General features: G+C 47.2%; 2 protein-coding genes across 2 annotated transcripts in view; one reads left to right on the forward strand and one right to left on the reverse strand.

The window, feature by feature from the left end:
* The window catches only part of TIAM2 (T cell lymphoma invasion and metastasis 2), a 97,933-nt gene extending 80,688 nt beyond the window's left edge, over window positions 1–17,245 (forward strand). The window contains 12 exon segments of the mRNA XM_023758219.1: window positions 2,481–2,660; window positions 4,431–4,499; window positions 5,019–5,144; window positions 5,892–6,000; window positions 8,504–8,683; window positions 10,224–10,342; window positions 11,281–11,389; window positions 11,940–11,998; window positions 12,614–12,719; window positions 13,556–13,643; window positions 14,264–14,418; window positions 16,565–17,245. Of these exon segments, the coding sequence (XP_023613987.1) occupies window positions 2,481–2,660; window positions 4,431–4,499; window positions 5,019–5,144; window positions 5,892–6,000; window positions 8,504–8,683; window positions 10,224–10,342; window positions 11,281–11,389; window positions 11,940–11,998; window positions 12,614–12,719; window positions 13,556–13,643; window positions 14,264–14,418; window positions 16,565–17,175 (1,911 nt within the window). The 3' untranslated portion in view covers window positions 17,176–17,245.
* A 449-nt stretch (window positions 17,246–17,694) lies between these two features.
* Window positions 17,695–18,110, reverse strand: part of TFB1M (transcription factor B1, mitochondrial) — a 37,655-nt gene continuing 37,239 nt past the window's right edge. Inside the window, exon 7 of the mRNA XM_006093875.3 lies at window positions 17,695–18,109. Within this exon, the coding sequence (XP_006093937.1) occupies window positions 17,866–18,109 (244 nt within the window). The 3' untranslated portion in view covers window positions 17,695–17,865. The remainder of the gene's footprint in view (window position 18,110) is intronic.

The raw sequence follows: 18,110 nt of genomic DNA on the forward strand, positions 1-18,110 counted from the left end.
CGACTGAAGTGTCGGCGTTTCTTTAATAATGAATCATAAGATTCCATTGTTTTACAAGAGACATTTTGATAGATCAAGCTGCCTTGATTGGAGCCTTACGACCCACATCTGTTTTCTTGTCCTTGGACAATTTACCCAGAATGAATGTGTTCTGACAGGTGTTAGCAGAAATGTGCTTGTGTTCACAGCTCAGGACAAAACTTAGTGGATCATGTGTGTATCCAAGGAGAATCATTCGTACTTACACGTGGAGCTTTTGGAGAATAAATTCTGTTATATATGTTTATATGTCTAGCTGGAGGCTAAGTGCCTGTTTTATGGTTGGTCTGACTTTTGTACCAAGGCTAGTGTGAAAACAAAAGAGAAGCAGTTCTATTTAAAGAGCCCCAGGGCCTGGGAGTTCTCATCGCTGACACCTGTGGGGGCCTCACTCCCACTGTTCCTGTGGCTTATCCTGTGGTCCTTCCTTGGAACATGTTCCTTCCATGACCAAGTTACAACCCACTTCCCCACTGGAGCCTTCTCAGGCGGCTCCCTCAGAGTGATGCTTCCGTTCGTTGAGGTGTGTGACCTTTCTCATCTGTTCCACACAAGCTTGCGTTCGTTTCCTGGCTGCCTTGGCAAGTCTCGTGCAGAAATAGCCTTCTGTTTCTTTGCAGACTGAGCAGGCCCTCAACTGGTACCCGTGAAATTGACTTGAAAGACTAGCCCGGATCAATGTTGAGCTTTATTGCTGAAGTAGATTTCCATCCGTTGAAGACACTGTTGGGGGGAGGGTAGGCCAGAGAGGGAGAGAAGGGAGGGCAGGAGCACCCCGCTTTCTCTTCGAGGCCCTGTAGCTTCTCAGGGGGCAGCTCGGATAACAAGCACTCACTGGCCACTGAGGGTGACCAACGTGCTTGTGGAAGATGTTCATGCTCTGAAATATCCAAGCAAAGAATGAATTAAATGCGTATTAGGAGATGCTTGACATGTTCAGCTTCTTACCCTGGACAGAGTGACAGAGATCAGGCGTGAAGCCATTGAAACCAGAGGGTTTTAGTTGAGGGACAGAAAGTTGCCACGATAGATGGATATTAGTTATTTACATTGGGACTCAGCTGCTTTGTTAGTCAATAATATTTTCAGGGCAACAGAGGTGACAGAATGCATACTGTCAACCAGCCTCTGAGCTGTGCTCTGGGGGGGCAATGACAGAGAAAGGCGTGGCCTGCCCTTGACTGGCTCACAGCCTGGCGGGTGCTAAGCTGGGCTGGGTAGAATGGAAAGATAGATGTTTTTAATGTAATCTGATGGTGCTCCAGGCTCTGTGGAGGCAGGTAGGAGACCTTTGGAAATTTTATACCGCCAGCCGAGGGCAGGAGCATACAATGGGTTCTCCTGGGGAAGGCCTGATTGCACTGTGTGTGAGTCTAACTAGGAAGGTGCATTGAAGGTTGTTATTCCCGGACATCCCTGCTCCTTCCTGCCTCTCAATCTGAGATTCTGTTCCCACTACTTGGAATGAGACCTTGGCTTCCCCAGCCCCTGGGTCTGGCTCTTGGCCCCTCTGAGGTTTCCCAGAGCCCGTTCACCCAGTTCTCCCAGGCCTCCCGTGTCACTGCTCCCTGTCTGTGCCCCCGGGGGTTCTGACCCTTTCACGGTAGAGACCTTACCTTTCCTGTAAGTCTCTGTCTCTACTCTCCTTTCTAGCTTCTACAACAGCTCAACCTTTACACTTTGCTACTTGGTGCAAGACTGCAGAGCTAATGGTTAGGTTTGAGGGCCGAACCCCAAGTCCATCGAAGCATCCTAAATTTTCTAAGTCTAAATCTAATGCGCCACAATTAGATTCTCGGCTCATTCCCGCTGTTTTACATGGGAGAGTGAGCTGTGTCAGGCCAACCACTGAGGGGACAGAGTGGACCAAATGGGGCTCTTCTTGTGCCCTTGGTGAGCCGGGACATGATCTTAGAGCAGTGGTTGTCAACCTTCCTAATGCCACGACCCTTTAATACAGTTCCTTACGTTGTGGTGACCCCCAACGTCATTGTTTTAAATTGAACATAATTAAAGCATAGTGATTAATCACAAAAACAATATGTAATTATATATGTGTCTTCCGATGGTCTCAGGCGACCCCTATGAAAGGGTCGTTTGACCGCCAAAGGGGTTGCGACCCACAGGTTGAGAACCGCTGATCTTAGAGCAACCTCAGCAGCATTGCAGAGAGTGAGCCTGTGCCTCCTTCTCTAGCTTTCGTACTAAAGATGCACCTACTCACCAGCTCATGACAATGACAAAGCATCAGGTGGAGATACTGACGGTGCAAGCTCAGACCTTCCCTGCCGGTATCTTAAGTGATAGAGTGGTTTGCGGCAGACGCAACCATCTGCCCATGAGCTTCCCAGGCGGGGATGGAGGCACAGGTTATGTCCTTGGTGGGCGGTGGATAGTAACGGACAGTCTCCTGTACATTTCCCACTCTTGTCCCCTCGCAGAGTGCTGAACAGATCGCTGTGCTGTGTAGGAGTTTTAACGCCACCCAGGCCACCAGCATGGAAGGACCGCGGGAGGGCCAGGACCCACCTCCGAGGCCCCTGGCCCGCCACCTGTCGGATGCGGATCGCCTCCGAAAAGTCATCCAGGAGCTGATGGACACAGAGAAGTCCTATGTGAAGGTAAAGGCGGGGGCAGAGCATGCTGTCCTGCTCTCTTCCGGTCAGTGGTATGGCAGCAGGGGTCCCCGGGAGACGTCTGTCTGACCCCACCATGCACTTGAAGAAGTGAACTGCTGCAGAGGAGGGAGGGAAGGGGAGAGGGTGGAAATGCTTTGAGGACTCGGAAAAAATTAGATCTCGGCTCATTTGTTACCAAGGTAGCTTTCACTATGGAAACAGATGTTCCAGTTTGTGCGATCTGTGGAAGTAATCTATGTCGGCTTAGTACTGGGGGACGGAGATCACTTTAGGTGATGAGGAACGAGGCACAACTGGTTCACAGGCGACCTCTGAGACCGGTCCCAGACGCCGCCTGACGGTGGTCCCTGTGGGACAGGTCCCTCCACGGATGTCCCCTCATCACGGGCGTTCCCACACGGCAGAGGGGGCTTTGCTGAGCATCTTTAGAGCCCAGACAACTCGCTTGTTTGCCTCGGAAGCCACTAGTTAGTGTTGGAGAAACAGAAAGGATACAGGAGCCGGGGAAGGCAGTTCTTTTGCTTGAAGTATTTGCCGAAGCTTTGGAACTATATTGCGCTCACTTGGTTGGCTGATTGCTGAGGGCAGCATGGCACAGGCGGTGGGCTGAGCATGCAGGCCTGGCCCAGTCCAGTCCACCTGAATGGCCTGGGGTGGTCCCTCCTTCTCCCTCCTCTGGGCTCCGAGACAGGTGTGCCCTTGTGGCAGCTTTGGCATGCGAGCCCCGAGTTACACCTCGGTATGCACACACACGGCTGTCACCTTTCTCCTGACCAACTGAGCTTCGCCTTTCACCAATGTCACTGTCATTGTGTCTGGACTTTACCAAAGGCCCTATTCAGAAAGCTCAGGAGAATGACCCAAACCCCTTCCGTTGGTCCCATGGGGAGAAAGGAAAGCTATAGAGATGACATTTTCATTTCATTTCCCATTATGTCTTGGCCCACATCTGAGGGGGGGAATGAGATGAAAATGCAGGGAGTCCAGACAAGATTTCTGCATCCTCCTGGGAGCCATGGTGACCATCCCCACAGCCCCGGGCACCGTGTTTGAGGCCACAGAGCCCTCTGACAGCTCGAGGCTGGTCATGGAGCTCTCACCAGGAGCCCAAGGCCCTTTTTATCGCTGCTGTTGCTTTTTACTGTCAGGCCACGCGCACTGGGAGGGTTGTTTCTTCCTGATGCTGGGAGAGCGGAGATGAATGTTATGGGTGAACCTGCACTTTGTCCTCTCTGGGCCTGGGTGTCGCAGTGTTTGGCCCCGCGGGTCAGCGCAGACCTGCCCTCGTGTGTAAGTCCCTGGGCAGCATCAGCTGGCACGGGAATGACAACAGCCGGTCACTCTGATGAAATAACCAGCACCCACAGTCTCTTGTGATTCACACACATCTTCATGTTTTAATTCCTTTTTGCTGCTGACATTTGACATGGAGTTTTACTCGTTCTTTCATCTAACCTGGATCTCTGCATGCGACTTGGAAATTTCAACCTGTGTGTGTTCCCTGGGCTGTGATTCAGTAACTGCTCACGTCTCCAGCTGCTGAATGGGTTGTGGTTTTTACCTCTGAACCCAGTGAGCAGCAATGACCACTTTTAGGGTCGAGATGAGCAGTAATGGCCACTTTTAGGGTCGAGAATTTCAACAAGACATCAACTTCATCGTTCCTAATGGGAGTCTGGAGCTGTGGCCGGGTTGCTGGAAACTCGTGGGTATTTTAGAGACGTAAGTGCCAAATACTCTTCTGTCTTTCAGGATCTGAGCTGCCTCTTTGAATTATACTTGGAGCCACTTCAAAATGAGACTTTTCTTACCCAAGATGAGGTAAATAATCACCTTCCCTCTGTCCCTTAACCACAGGCTAGTCGCTCTGCCCTTTAGTTGACCTCCTAGGAGATTCTATCTACTGATCCCCAAACGTCCAAGACTTCAGGGTCTTCAGAGAAACCCCAGCGTGGCCTCCTCCAAAGCTGTGGCCGTGGCCTCTGGCATGAAGCAAAGTGTATGCACAAATGCAGGACCGTCCTTTGTGTAGCGAAGTTGTGGCCAAAAATTACTTTTCCATGTATGACATTTTAAGGTTAAATCACAGGAATTACTTCCTTCCTACTTTCTTTCATCCCCCCCCCCCTCCCCAATTTGAATTCTGAAAACTTTACATCCACTTAAAAACTTATTTTAGAATTATGGGGACAAGAGCTATAAATTCTGTGTATAAAGTGCCCCCATAATGAAGGTGCCATATTCTGTAAAGGGTATACTTCTGCCTGCTGTTGGTGAGTGACTATGACCCGTGAGTCTAGACCTGTTGCTAACACCCTCTCAACTCCCGTCTTCACATAGATGGAGTCGCTCTTCGGAAGTTTGCCAGAGATGCTTGAATTTCAGAAGGTGTTTCTGGAGACGCTGGAGGATGGCATTTCAGCGTCGTCTGACTTTAACGTACTTGAAACCCCCTCGCAGTTTAGAGTAAGTGTTTTAGACGGCAGTTTAAAGCATAGAGTGGTGGGTCCAGTGCGGAATTCCCCCTTGAGGAAGGATCTGTCCTGGACTATCGATGGCATAAACTTAGTGCCTTCATCGCAGTTTCCCCCAGGCATGTGGTGACAGTAGACCACAGTTTTGTCCTGGAGTCTGTGCTCAGGTGGTTGGAAATTTGCACAGCATGATTTCTGTGCCAGGCGCCTGGGTGCAGACCATATCCACACCTTCACTCAAGCCACCTAAAGGGTGTGCAGGCGATGGCCTCTGACCCCGGAGCACTGGCTGCCCGATTCCTCATCCACGTGGTAAAGTGTTCTGACCTTCTCTCCTATGGAGGGAGCCCCGCTGGCGGCTGGCAGGAAGCCCCTGCAGGGAAGGCACAGACAGCATCATGCCTCTGAGTAGAACCGGCTTCATTAACGCGCTTCTCAGCCCATTTGCTGGTACATCCCCCTTTGTCAGAGGTGTTTTTGTAGAACTTTTTCGTGTCCTTCGATTGCACACCCTGCCAGTGGGCTCCTCCCCCGGAAAGTTTTCAAACTGCAGCTCTGCTAGGGCAACGCCCGGCTGTGCTGCGCTCAGGCCAGTCCCGGCTTATTCCAGTCCAGCGGGCGCCTGCTCGAGGCCTGAGTGTGTTAGTGTCTGAAAGACAGGGCCCCGGAGACACCAAAGCAGTAGATGCCACAGACACCCACTAACCCATGTCTGACGGACTTCTCCATCCCTTTCTAGAAATTACTGTTTTCCCTGGGAGGCTCTTTCCTTTACTACGCCGACCACTTCAAGCTGTACAGTGGATTCTGTGCTAATCACATTAAAGTACAGAAGGTTCTAGAGCGAGGTAAGTTACTCCTAACTTTTGAAGCCGTGTTTTTTATATTTTTGGTTGTTAACGAAGATTAAATTTGTACCTAACAAGGAGGAATAAGTGCAATTTTAAGGGATCGTGTTCTGTTTTTTATTTCAATCTATTGGTGAAAGTAAAAGTCCTGCGAGCAGAGATGTTGCTTTGCCACGTGTCACTTTGCTGTGAAAATACATCTGAATTATTTTTCGCCAAATTCCTTGATCTAAAAACTTGGAACCATAAGCCCCTGGATGGGGATAGAAAATGTACAGCATTTTCTTCCTTCTTGTGAATCTTATTCTTAAGCCCAAGAAATCACTGCGAAACACCACCATCAAGCTCACAAGAAGTGAGCTGAGTAAAATGAATGCTTCTTTGGTAGAACTGGGGGAAAACTCACACGGTTACAGCTCACATCCTGCCAATGAAGTACCTTTCATCTCTCCACACTTTTATCATCTCACTTGATCTTATTGGCTTCAATTGAAGACTTTTACTTTTTTAAGTCCAAGTAGACTGGGTAGTCAACCCTCAGCGCTCTTCCCTTTAGCCAACAACAACCATTACTCTGTGGAGCTGGCAGATGCCTGAGCTCTGGGCTCTGAACTGCTATGGGTCAGCTGGTGGGCACACGGCCAGCACATGGAGTGGGCAGGCCAGTCTGTCCAGCTGGGAAAGTGTATTCAAACATTTGATGATGACAGTGACCTTCTTTGGTGTGGAGGTGGAGGGCGTCTTTGTGCTGCAGTCACCGTCTTGTATCATCAACTTGAAGTTCAGCTTATTCCTGTAATGCCTAAACCAGGGATGCTGAACCGAGGCTCTTCTGGTACCGAGGGCTTCTTCCAGTCACCGCAGACCTCTCTAGGTGTGCGGTTAGAGTCTCTCAGATGTCTTCCTCCCCCATTCTTTGGAATCCTCATTGCTGGGAGCAGAGACAAGAGGAGGAACCATCAGTGATGCAGACACAGGACTTCAAGCTCAAGGCTGTGAGCAGTAGTAACGCAGTCCTCGAGGAGAACACCAAACAAATGCAGGTCCTCAGCAGTCCGCTGTGCTCGGCTCCCGCAGTGGAGAACAGCTTATGGAAACACATGTAATCCTATTTAGGTTCATCGGAACTGTCTCCAGGAAAGGTCACCAGGCTTTCAAGTGTACTTGGAATATGAACCTACCGAAGCTTGAACTGTGATAATGTCATAAATTTTCAGGATGAAAATGACTCCCCCAGCATTTGAATGCCTTCTCTAGAATTAAGGATGGCCTCCTGTGACCGTTCCCACTGTGATTTGCCACCTCTAGAAGCCAGTGAATCAGAGCGCCCCTCCATGACGGTGCCCATGTTTGAGGAGGGCTCTATATTTGAACTCTGTTAATTGTGTCAACAGGGTATTGGCAGCCAAGCTAAGTTCCAAGCCTTTCCTCTCTGCCATCAAATGCTTCTTAATGGCATTGTCTGAGAGGACCCAGAGTTTGCTGTCAATGCTTCTTTCTCAAAACCTGTAGGGTTTTTCCTGACACTGAGTGTTTAACCAGCTCCATGACTCAGCTCGGCCACTTGGTATAGATCCAGAACTTCAACCTGTCCTAGAACAGGCTCAGGTTTAAAAGGGAGGCCGGAGTGCTTCACATTAACCAGACCCAGCCAAGATCTGTCTTCTCTAAAGACCTGACTCCACTGGGATTTCCTCCCAGCGCACCAATGGTCTGCTTGATTCCTCCATCATGAAGAAGGGCCATGTCACCATCCACTGCATCTGACAGTCTCATTCAAAATGGCACTGCATCTCTTACAAGGTGTAGACTTTGCCTTTGTAACAAAACTCCACGGGCCACATGCAAATACAAATATTGTATTTGTTCCCGTTTTGGTTTTTTACTTCAAAATAAGATATGTGCAGTGTGCATAGGAATTTGTTCATAGTTTTTTTTTAAACTATAGTCCGGCCCTCCAATGGTCTGAGGGACAGTGAACTGACAACAGAGAGGCAGTTCTCACCGCCCCTCTGGTGGGAGGTTTAGATTGCTCAGAGCTGGAGAGGTGAAGGCTGCAGGGCATATCAACTTATTTTAAAGGAAAAAAAGATACTGCATTATGAATATGCGGTAACCATTTGTGCTAGGACTGGAAAAAGTACTGGTTTATTTTGCTGTATGAATCTTTGGGGGAGTATGGATCACATTGTGTTGTGGCTTTAGGATTGTTTGACCTCACTCGTTAGGTTCCTATGACAGTCTCTCATGGGCCAGTGTACCCTTTGGTGTGTGGACTGTGCTTTTCTGATAGTGAGTGAGCTCCCTTTGCCCGCGGGAGCGGTCACGCTGTGATGCTGAGTCCAGGCTGATAGCTGGGTGCTTGACCCTGACGCACTGGGGAGCTTACTCAGGAGTGGCTTTAGGACTGTAGACGTGCATGATCTGTAACTGCATAAAAACGGAATGAAGTAGAAGTGCACCATCCCGCTGTGGTAAGAGTCTTCCATCCATGTGCTTGCAGCCAAAACGGACAACGCCTTCAAGGCCTTCCTGGATGCCCGGAACCCCACCAAGCAGCACTCGTCCACGCTGGAGTCCTACCTCATCAAGCCCGTGCAGAGGGTGCTCAAGTACCCCCTGCTGCTCAGGGAGCTGGTGTCCCTGACGGACCACGACAGCGAGGAGCACTACCACCTGACAGGTGAGGACAGCGGGCCGGCTGGGCCGACCAGTCCCCCTGTGTATTAGAAGACATTTCTCAGTACTATGACTGTTAATCTTAGTTTTATTACATGGGAAAAGTTAGATATATGACCATCCCTTCAGATGGACAGAACATTTGGCAAAATGATCTCATTGGAGTAGCCCCAAGCTAATCTGGAGGGATGATTCCATTTTCATTTTTTAAAATAGGTAATAAGCCCAGGGTGTGAAATGGTTAATTCAAGTCACTGGGTTAGCAAACAACTATGAGAACTAAAAACCAGGCCTCCTTTCCATCTCGGTGAAGTTCTGTGGCGGCTGCTGCTCACAGTGCTGCTGATGGAATACGCTGGGTGAGGCTCCACCTTGTGGAAATCTCTGAGCAGAGCCTGACTCAGAAACCAAACTCCTAAGGACAGATTATGCCTCAATGTGGATGCCGATGTGTCTTCTATTGTCACCCTGCAAATCATCGGCCTGAGATACAGTCTGTCCAGTATACAGAGCCCCTCAGTTTGATAGCAAGTAGAGGATCCCGAGGAGACTGTGCTGGATTAGAGAGAAACGGGTCATTCTCCACATATCAGAACCAGGAGGGCAGCTAAGCTGCATGTAATACACCTGTGGAGATGGGAAAACTTACTACATGTTACTATCACTGAATAATAAACACTGAGAAGAGTGTAAATTAAACTGGCTCTTTTACTATGACAAGCATACTTTTATATCATAAGTACCAAGGACAAAATATTTTTATATGAAAATTAAATTGTACAAGTAAATGATACAAATTACGATTAGTGTTCCAAATACTGTATGTTAAGTTCATTTCACATCAAGATCTTTAAAAGGATTGCTAAGAATACTGCCTTCCACAACTCCCTCCACGCTGTATGAGGTGACCTGAAATTTTGCTTTTGAACTTTGGCAAAAACATCTTGTCCCTCCACAGGCCGGTGTAAGAAGTTACAAATAAACACCACGCACAAGTGCTGACAATTTCTCTGGCAATTAAGCATTTACAGAGACATTTCTAAGTCCTTGTTAAAAACTGTTATGGATCACATTCCAGTAACTGGTCTAGGAGAGGCAGAGTCTTACAGGTGCCCTGTGGAAGTCTGGCTCAATACTTAACCCTTCTTTCTGCACCGCAGCTTTCTCATCTGCACAATGGGACAGATTACAGTTCCTAGAGTCATCAAGTTATTGTAGAGATTAAATGAGATGATTCACATCATTTACCTATAACAGTACATGACAAATAGCAAGTGCTCCATAAAGGGTAGCTATTATTATTGTTGATGCTTTTTACTTCCTTACTTTTTTACTTCCTGCCTCATTTCAAAGAGAATTTGAGTTGGAAGATGATTCTGTTCATTATAATGACTAGATTATAATGGGCTGTTTGAGTAAACCTGATAGTACTGCTGTGAGAACTGGCTTCGAATCCTGGCATGAATCTTGAGCTTTTTCATTACTGCTGTCAGATAGGATTGGAGACAAACATTATAAAATAAATATGATTCCTTGTTTTGCAGAAGCACTGAAAGCCATGGAGAAGGTAGCGAGCCACATCAATGAGATGCAGAAGATTTATGAGGATTACGGGACCGTGTTTGACCAGCTGGTAGCGGAGCAGAGCGGAACAGAGAGGGAGGTCAGTGGGACTTCTGCGTTCTGAGGCTTCATGCACCTGCCCCCTGGGTCTACGGGTGACCTTCACACTAGAACCCCTGTTAGGGCTTTCCTGGAGGAGAAAATGCCTTAGGTTCTCATTTTGATCTTAATGCTCATAATAACCCAGCCACACAATTTAGGTATAAATGTAACAAATTACATTGGTTTAAAAATGCAACCTTATGTTATGTACCAAAGACAACAAGAAAGGTCCCTGAGCTCTTCCTCCTTGTGGGCATGAGGTCAGGACATCCCAGAGGTGGTGCCGACATGCAGAGCGAGAGCAGGATGGACAGAGGAAGTGGGAGCCAGCACGTGGAGAGAATAGGGCCTGTTCTCTTTTATTTTTTTAGCATGAAATATTGGGGGCTACCTCCTTTCTTATAAAGGTAGTTAAGTAGAATTTGACAATTTCTATATATTTTTCCAGCTGATTACTAAATTTAGAATCTTGAGCTTTTCAAGTCTATATATAAGGAGCAATGTATTTTAAGTAGAAAAGGACAAGAAGAGAAAACAGCTGGAGTTTAATTGTTTATTACAGCCAGTTTCAACATTGGTACTTTCTACTAGCAGGCCTAGTGTCCTCGATGGCTTAGAGATGGTAACTGTGCTAGGTCCGCGGGCAATGCGAACACAGGCACTGTGGAGGAACCTTGTCACTGTGGTCAGAGGCACGTCTCAGCCACAGGGAATATGTGCATTGGGGCGAATGCCTTCACATGTGTCACTTTCAAACATACCTAAATTGTGTGGCTGCTCCTGTTATCAACACTTCCACTACTTAAGGCCCCAAGTTTACAGGGATCTCAAAAATCAAACAGAATGTACTTGCATGTTAGCCATGACCACACCTATGTGATTCACTCTCCAACATGCACCTACGGTGGTTTCCACCCCTACCCTCCTGTTTTCCAGGTAACAGAACTTTCCATGGGGGAGCTTCTGCTGCACTCGCCCGTGGCCTGGCTGAATCCGTTTCTGTCTCTAGGAAAAGCCAGAAAGGACCTTGAGCTCACAGTATTTGGTAAGTAAACTAGGAGGCTGGCAATAATGAAGAACTCGCTAAACCCTCCAATTTCCAGAAGGGCTAGAATCACTGAGTTTTTGACTTTACTACTTAAAACTCCATTGCTCTGCATACCCATGATCTTGTCCCGCCTGCTGCTCGGCTGAGTGTCACAGGAACAGAGCTCCGAGGCTGTTCTGAACCCTGCCATCTGAATAGTTTGCTGCACTTCACAATGTCTTATTCTCACTGAGCGCCGGCACAGTGAGCGTAGACGTGCGTTCTCCCTGAGATGAGCACCATGTCCTCAGGCTTCAATAAAACAAAACAAGATTTTTTTTTTTAAATGACAGCATCTACTTCAGACAATAGCTCTTAAATAAGCAGGCACGTCTGCACAACTCAGACATGACAGAAGGAAGTGCCATGCAGTCACTCACGGGCTGGTATCCTGAGATCCCGGAGCTTCTGAGCCTGAAGAGCTTTTTGTTCATTCAAACACTCAGCTCTAGTCCAACCTTGAAGTTTGTAGAAAATAATGGAAGACTTTCTCTTTTCTTTCCTTTAGTTTTTAAGAGAGCTGTCATATTGGTTTATAAAGAAAACTGCAAACTGAAAAAGAAACTGGTAAGACAAGAATGAGTTTTAATTAAAGCTACCATTTCATGGCTGTATTTTCCTATTAATGTTGAACTGAGAAGCCAGCTAAGAACCCAGGCATCACCAACTGGCATTACTTATTCCCCGGTAATGACTGAGTCCGATACTCAAGGTATTTCTTCTTCTCAAAAAGATTCTGTTTTAAAAGACAGACAAATACCCATGCGGGGCCCGCACAGAAAATCAGCTTGTACGTCCCTGAAGATGGCCCAGGTTTCCTCCATACACGAGAGTCTTTGGTTTGTTTTCAGATGACCCTTACCTCGACTTAAACAAACAAACAAACAAAACAAAATTAGCTGTGGATACTATAAGCCATCAGCTCCCCATCAGTGATAATGTGAAGACGCCGAAGGCTTGGTTGTCATTCTTGCTTGGAAACCTAGACCTCTCTGCCCCCCAAACCATGACGCTGCCCTATCCCCGCCAGCTGTGAGCCCTTGAGCACTGGGAGCAGCCTGAGCACTCACACTGCAAGGAGCCTGGCACCGGGGTGGGGGAGGCTACGGCGACCACACCGTGCACGCGTGCCGCTGGGCGAGAGCGAGCTCTGACACTTTACTGGGGACTTTCCTATTACAGCCCTCGAACTCCCGGCCTGCACACAGCTCTGCTGACTTGGACCCGTTTAAATTCCGCTGGTTGATCCCCATATCCGCACTTCAAGTCAGACTGGGGAACGCAGCAGGTAACTGTTTCCTGAAGTACAAATGCCAAAAACACATTAGGAGACTTACTTGGATTGTGGGATGAAATATAGGTAAGTTTTGATGTTTTATAGCAGGAAAATGAGGATGTTTCCCCAGAGACTTCTGAAGGAAGGAAGGACTGATGGGTGGCTCTTCTCAGCCAAAAACCTTTCTCCACCATTTCCTTATTTTTACTATCAACACTTTTGAACCTAATATCCTTGATACACTCAAATTTGTTAAAGGAACAAAGGTCCCCCAACTTAAATTTTTACAAGTTTTGATACACCAGAAAATTCTTTAAGATAAAGCAGCAGCACAAATGATGTAAAAACAAGAAAAAACCTTCCACCTGTAAAACACGGAGGGATCCTTCCAGAATAACCATGTTCTGCTGACACGGCCCTGGTGACGGAAAGGACCCGCGGGGTCAGCGCGCAGGCCGCTCAGGTCCCTGTGTGTGTCTGTCAGAGAGCTGACGCTTCCCAGAACGTGACTGAACTCCTGGCCAGCCTCTCACCTCCAGCACCTGAGCGCCTCCTCCTCACTGTCCTTCCACAGAAGGGGGTGGAAAACCGGACCCGTGTAACCTCTTCCCCAGAGAAATGGAATCCAGGTATAGGGAGGGAGCACTAAAATGGAAATGTAAAAAGTAACTAAAAAGTATTTCACTTTTTGTAAGTATTGGTGAAAGTCAGACATAGAATGAATCATGAGTCAGGTCGGGAACAGCTGACATTTTGAGACGTGACTACATGGTGAGTGTTAGAGCTCACAGGTGTTCTGAACAGGCTCTCTGGCGGGTGTAGACTCAACTCTCTCACCCTTAACTCAGGGACGGAAAACACTTCCATCTGGGAGCTGATCCACACCAAGTCAGAAACAGAGGGGCGGCCGGAAACCATCTTCCAGCTGTGCTGCAGGTAGGACTCCCCCCCCCCCCCCCCCAATGAGGCCGCGGGAATGAGATGGAGTGGGGAGCTCTTAACAAGGAGGGTTACTTTTAATGTCCCCTGAATTTTGGTGGCTTCAGGATCACAGCTCACACACACTCCCCACAGGGCAGCGGTGGCCCTGGTATAGAACACACTGAATAAAAACCTACCCAAATCCGCTCTAGCTGGTTTGCTCAGTGGATAGAGTATCCACCTAAGGACCAAAGGGTCCCGGGTTTGATTCTAGTCAAGGGCACATGCCTTGGTTGCAGGCTTGGGCCCTGGTCTGGGCGCGGGCAGGAGGCAACCAACATGCTTCTCTGTCTTTCCCTCTCTCTTCCATTCTCCCTAAAAATCAATGGAAAAATATCTTTGGCTGAGGATTAACAAAAAACAAAACAAACAAAAAATACCCAAATCCTAGTGCCTCACGAACTTCCGTTCTCCCTCCTTTGTAAGTGAGGAGACCAAGGCACAAGGAGGTTGGCGAGTGCTGTCCGTCTGTCCCGAGAGCGGTGACGTGCCACAGCAGGACGAGGGGACAGGGACCGGAAGCACAATGACACCGGACACTAACGCTCTTGCTTCTCTCCATCCCCACCCCCCAGTGACAGTGAAAGCAAAACCAACATTGTCAAGGTGATTCGATCGATCCTGAGGGAGAACTTCAGGCGGCACATAAAGAGTGAATTCCCCCTGGAGAAAGCCTGCAAGGATCGCCTGGTACCCCTTAAGAACCGCATTCCCGTTTCAGCCAAATTAGGTGAGAACTTTGCTAGCCTCCTGCGTATTCATGAACCCCCTGAGCTTCTCTAAAAGGAGACATGCTCGTGTAATACAGGGGTATTTCATCAGTCTGTAAATTACCAGACACCCAAATACATGGGGGAGGGGGGTGGGGAGATGGCAGTGGCAACTTCGTTTCCTCTTAAGAAACCTGAACCTACCTCTTTCTCCCACGCCTCCTTTTATAAAATACTAGTGGCCCGGTGCACGGATTCGTGAACACTGAAAGGAATTAGAAGAAATATTTTAATATTGCTATTCACCCTTTCTCTAAAATAGAAGTGTCAGAGATGAAATAAAATTAGTAAAATGTATATGAAAATATATAAATTAATAAACAATAACATGATATAACAGCAGCAAAGACATGATATAAAAATGACTGATAAATTGATTAAACTTGTTCTAGTATCTCCCTGTACATCACATTAAGGGTAAAAACCCTTTCAGAGTGCTTGACTAATTTCCCTTGTGCTGAAGTATTTACAACTTTAATGTCACACACTCTTTGAACTGGAGAAAAACCAACATATAACTGACCATGTGCAAAAACGGGTTCAGGTAGGAATATTCCTACTCTGTCTAGAGCAGGGGTCCTCAAACTTTTTAAACAGGGGGCCAGTTCACTGTCCCTCAGACCGTTGGAGGGCCAGACTATAGTTTAAAAAAAAACTATGAACAAATTCCTATGCACACTGCACATATCTTATTTTGAAGTAAAAAAACAAAACGGGAACAAATACAATATTTGTATTTGCATGTGGCCCGCGGGCCGTAGTTTGAGGACCCCTGGTCTAGAGTTTGTCCTTGTGATTTATGATTTATTAATAGTCATCACAAATGCCGGCATCACTGGAAACTGTCTTCGAATTAATGTAAATGGGAGGCCAGTGTCAGACGGGACAAATCATTTCTTGGAATCAGAATAACCGCTCCTTCCGAAGATCCTGTTAATACCTCAGCTTCGATTATGGTGCCAGCGAGAGCTTTATATGTATCGCACATGGGCGAGTCAACGTTTATTTTTAAATTGCCAGTGTGCGTCATATGTACTGGCTGGTTGGTCAGATGGACGATCATTTCCCCTTTTACATATACAGATAACCACCCCAACCCCAAATCCCCTCTTACCACCGACACGGCTACACTTACCATCTTATCTGCTTCCTCCACGGAGATGTACAGGAGTCCAGGGACTGAACTGCTCACCGCAGTATTTCTGGTGCTCAGAACACTGCAGGCATCTAGAAAGTCAGTACTTAATGCCTTAAGATCAGAAACCTAAATCCTCATTCTTACCCTGTTAGAGCAGCAGGTAAATCATACTGCTCTCAACTTTCTGCCTGTTTTTAAAATTTCAGCTGAAACTTGTAGAATATTCTTTCTATAGTAACTATTTTGTTATCTCTGATCTTGTTTTTACTCTTATAAAATGCATGTCTCTTTCTTTTTGGGTCACAGTGTGACTTCTTCAAATTTACTGTATATTTCCCATTTTTTCTCTTACCAAAATAAGCCATGGCCATCAAAACTATGCTGTTGTCTGCAGAAACACAACTAGAGCTCCCTTCCTCCTCCAGCCCCAGAGAAATGAAATACACACACACACGAATAATTATTCACATGAAATCTCTGAAAGTTGGCTAGAAATTCCAGCAGAGACAGTTCTCATGAGAAAACATTTGTCTACTTTAGTGAAGCAGCAGGGAAATAAGGTGAGAAGGTAGACATAGAAATACGGGGTAGTCTTGGTTATCAAATGACAAAGTAAGTTAGTGAAGAAAAGGAACCTAGGTTTTGTAACTAACATTTCAATGTACCCACTGGAAAAGTAGGAATCCTAGCCCTTATACTAGTTTGTAGCTTATTTTTCTATCTAAATAATTGAGCTCTGATAACTGGTCATCCAAAAATACTAAATCCCCCCCCGTCAAGTTTCAGATAAAATTTCCATACCTGCAGTACCTACGTGGATTTTTGCCCAAGTCCCAGGATGCTTGGTAACTGAAGTGAGATGATAAGATCTTCAGTAATTAAGATGTTAAATCGTGTAACTTACATGCAAAAACCACATCTGGTACCGTTTCTCTGTCACAAGGGGATGTGTGCTCTTCTCCTCGCAGCTTCATGCCGGTCCCTGAAAGTCCTCAGGAATTCCTCCAGCAGCGAGTGGCCGGGCGAGCCGGGCAAGAGCAGCTCGCTGGACTCCGACGACTGCAGCCTGAGCAGCAGCACGCAGAGCAGTGGCTGCCACCCGGCGGGGGGCGGGCAGGACACCCCGAAACACCCCCACACGGGCCTGACAGATTTTCCAGACAATCTCATCAAAGAGAGTGACATTCTGAGCGACGAGGACGAGGACTACCACCAGACCCTGAGGCAGGGCAGCCCCACCAAAGACATAGAGATTCAGTTCCAGAGACTGAGGATCTCCGAGGACCCGGATGCTCCCCCCGCGGAGCAGCAGCTGGGCTCAGCCGGCCAGCCACGAGGGGAGCAGCCCAAACTGGTCCGGGGACACTTCTGTGCCATTAAACGCAAAGCCAACAGCACCAAAAGGGAGAGGGGAACTCTGCTAAAGGCGCAGGCGCGTCACCAGTCCCTTGACAGCCAGCCTACAAAAGCCAACCTCGACCTCAACTCCGTGCTCGAGCGAGAATTCAGCGTCCAGAGCTTGACGTCGGTGGTCAGTGAGCAGTGCTTTTATGAGACGGAGAGCCACGGAGACTCCTAGTACAGCCTCACTCGGATGCGGACTAAAGTGCTCATTTCACTTTTAAACTGGTGGGAAAGTGGAAACTGCAGAAACACTAAACTATTCCTTATTGGGTTTTGGGCAGTATACATTTTCCCACAGAATAGTTGTAAAGATTTAAGTTATTTTAATTTATTGTGAACCAGAAAACTAGATTAAACTGGTCAGAATCTGTAAAATACTTAGTTTATATTCCTTCTGAGCAGGTGTCAAAATGACAGAATCCTTAAAACTGCAGTCTAATTATTTTAATTTATGTGGGAAAAGGAGGGGAAGTTGTGATTAATAGCTTTTAAAAAAGGTCTTTTTTCTCCATCCTCTGGGCATTTACTTTGAGCTGTTAGTTTTTGCTTTATTTAAAGCAGATTTAAGTTATTTTAATGTGGGTTAGGGGCACAATGTGCAGAAATTTCATTTTTGTAAGGTTGTAATAATAGATGCTGTTTATACTAAACATGTCATATCTATGCATATATATATATATTAAAAGAAAGCTTGTACTGTAACTTGATTATATTTATTTTTTTCTACCAACCTGTACAGTAAACGGGAAGAAAGTCACATCTGGCAATTGGTATTTTTGTCATTCTGTAGAAGTCAGAGTACACGTGTGAGACGCTCGACCTGGTGCAAGTCCACGCCGGGTAAGCTGCAGCCCCTGAAGTGCAGCTACAGACTGCGACTCTCCCTGTCAGCCTCTCTTTCCTGACCGGCGCGTTTGTTTTTCTTGAGCTCTTCTCTGAAATTATAAGCGAAGAGGTGTGGGTCTTCGTCACACATTCTCCGGTACACGTCACAGAGGCTCTTGAAATGGGAGACAGAGAGCTGGCCGGGGCGCAGGGTTGGGTCCACATCTGCCAACTGTAACAGCCGCCCGGTGCGTTCCAAGCGCTGGGCTTCAGGGAATAACATTC

Source organism: Myotis lucifugus, unplaced genomic scaffold (genome assembly GCF_000147115.1).
Source record: "Myotis lucifugus unplaced genomic scaffold, Myoluc2.0 scaffold_125, whole genome shotgun sequence".
NCBI classification, from domain to species: Eukaryota; Metazoa; Chordata; class Mammalia; order Chiroptera; family Vespertilionidae; genus Myotis; species Myotis lucifugus.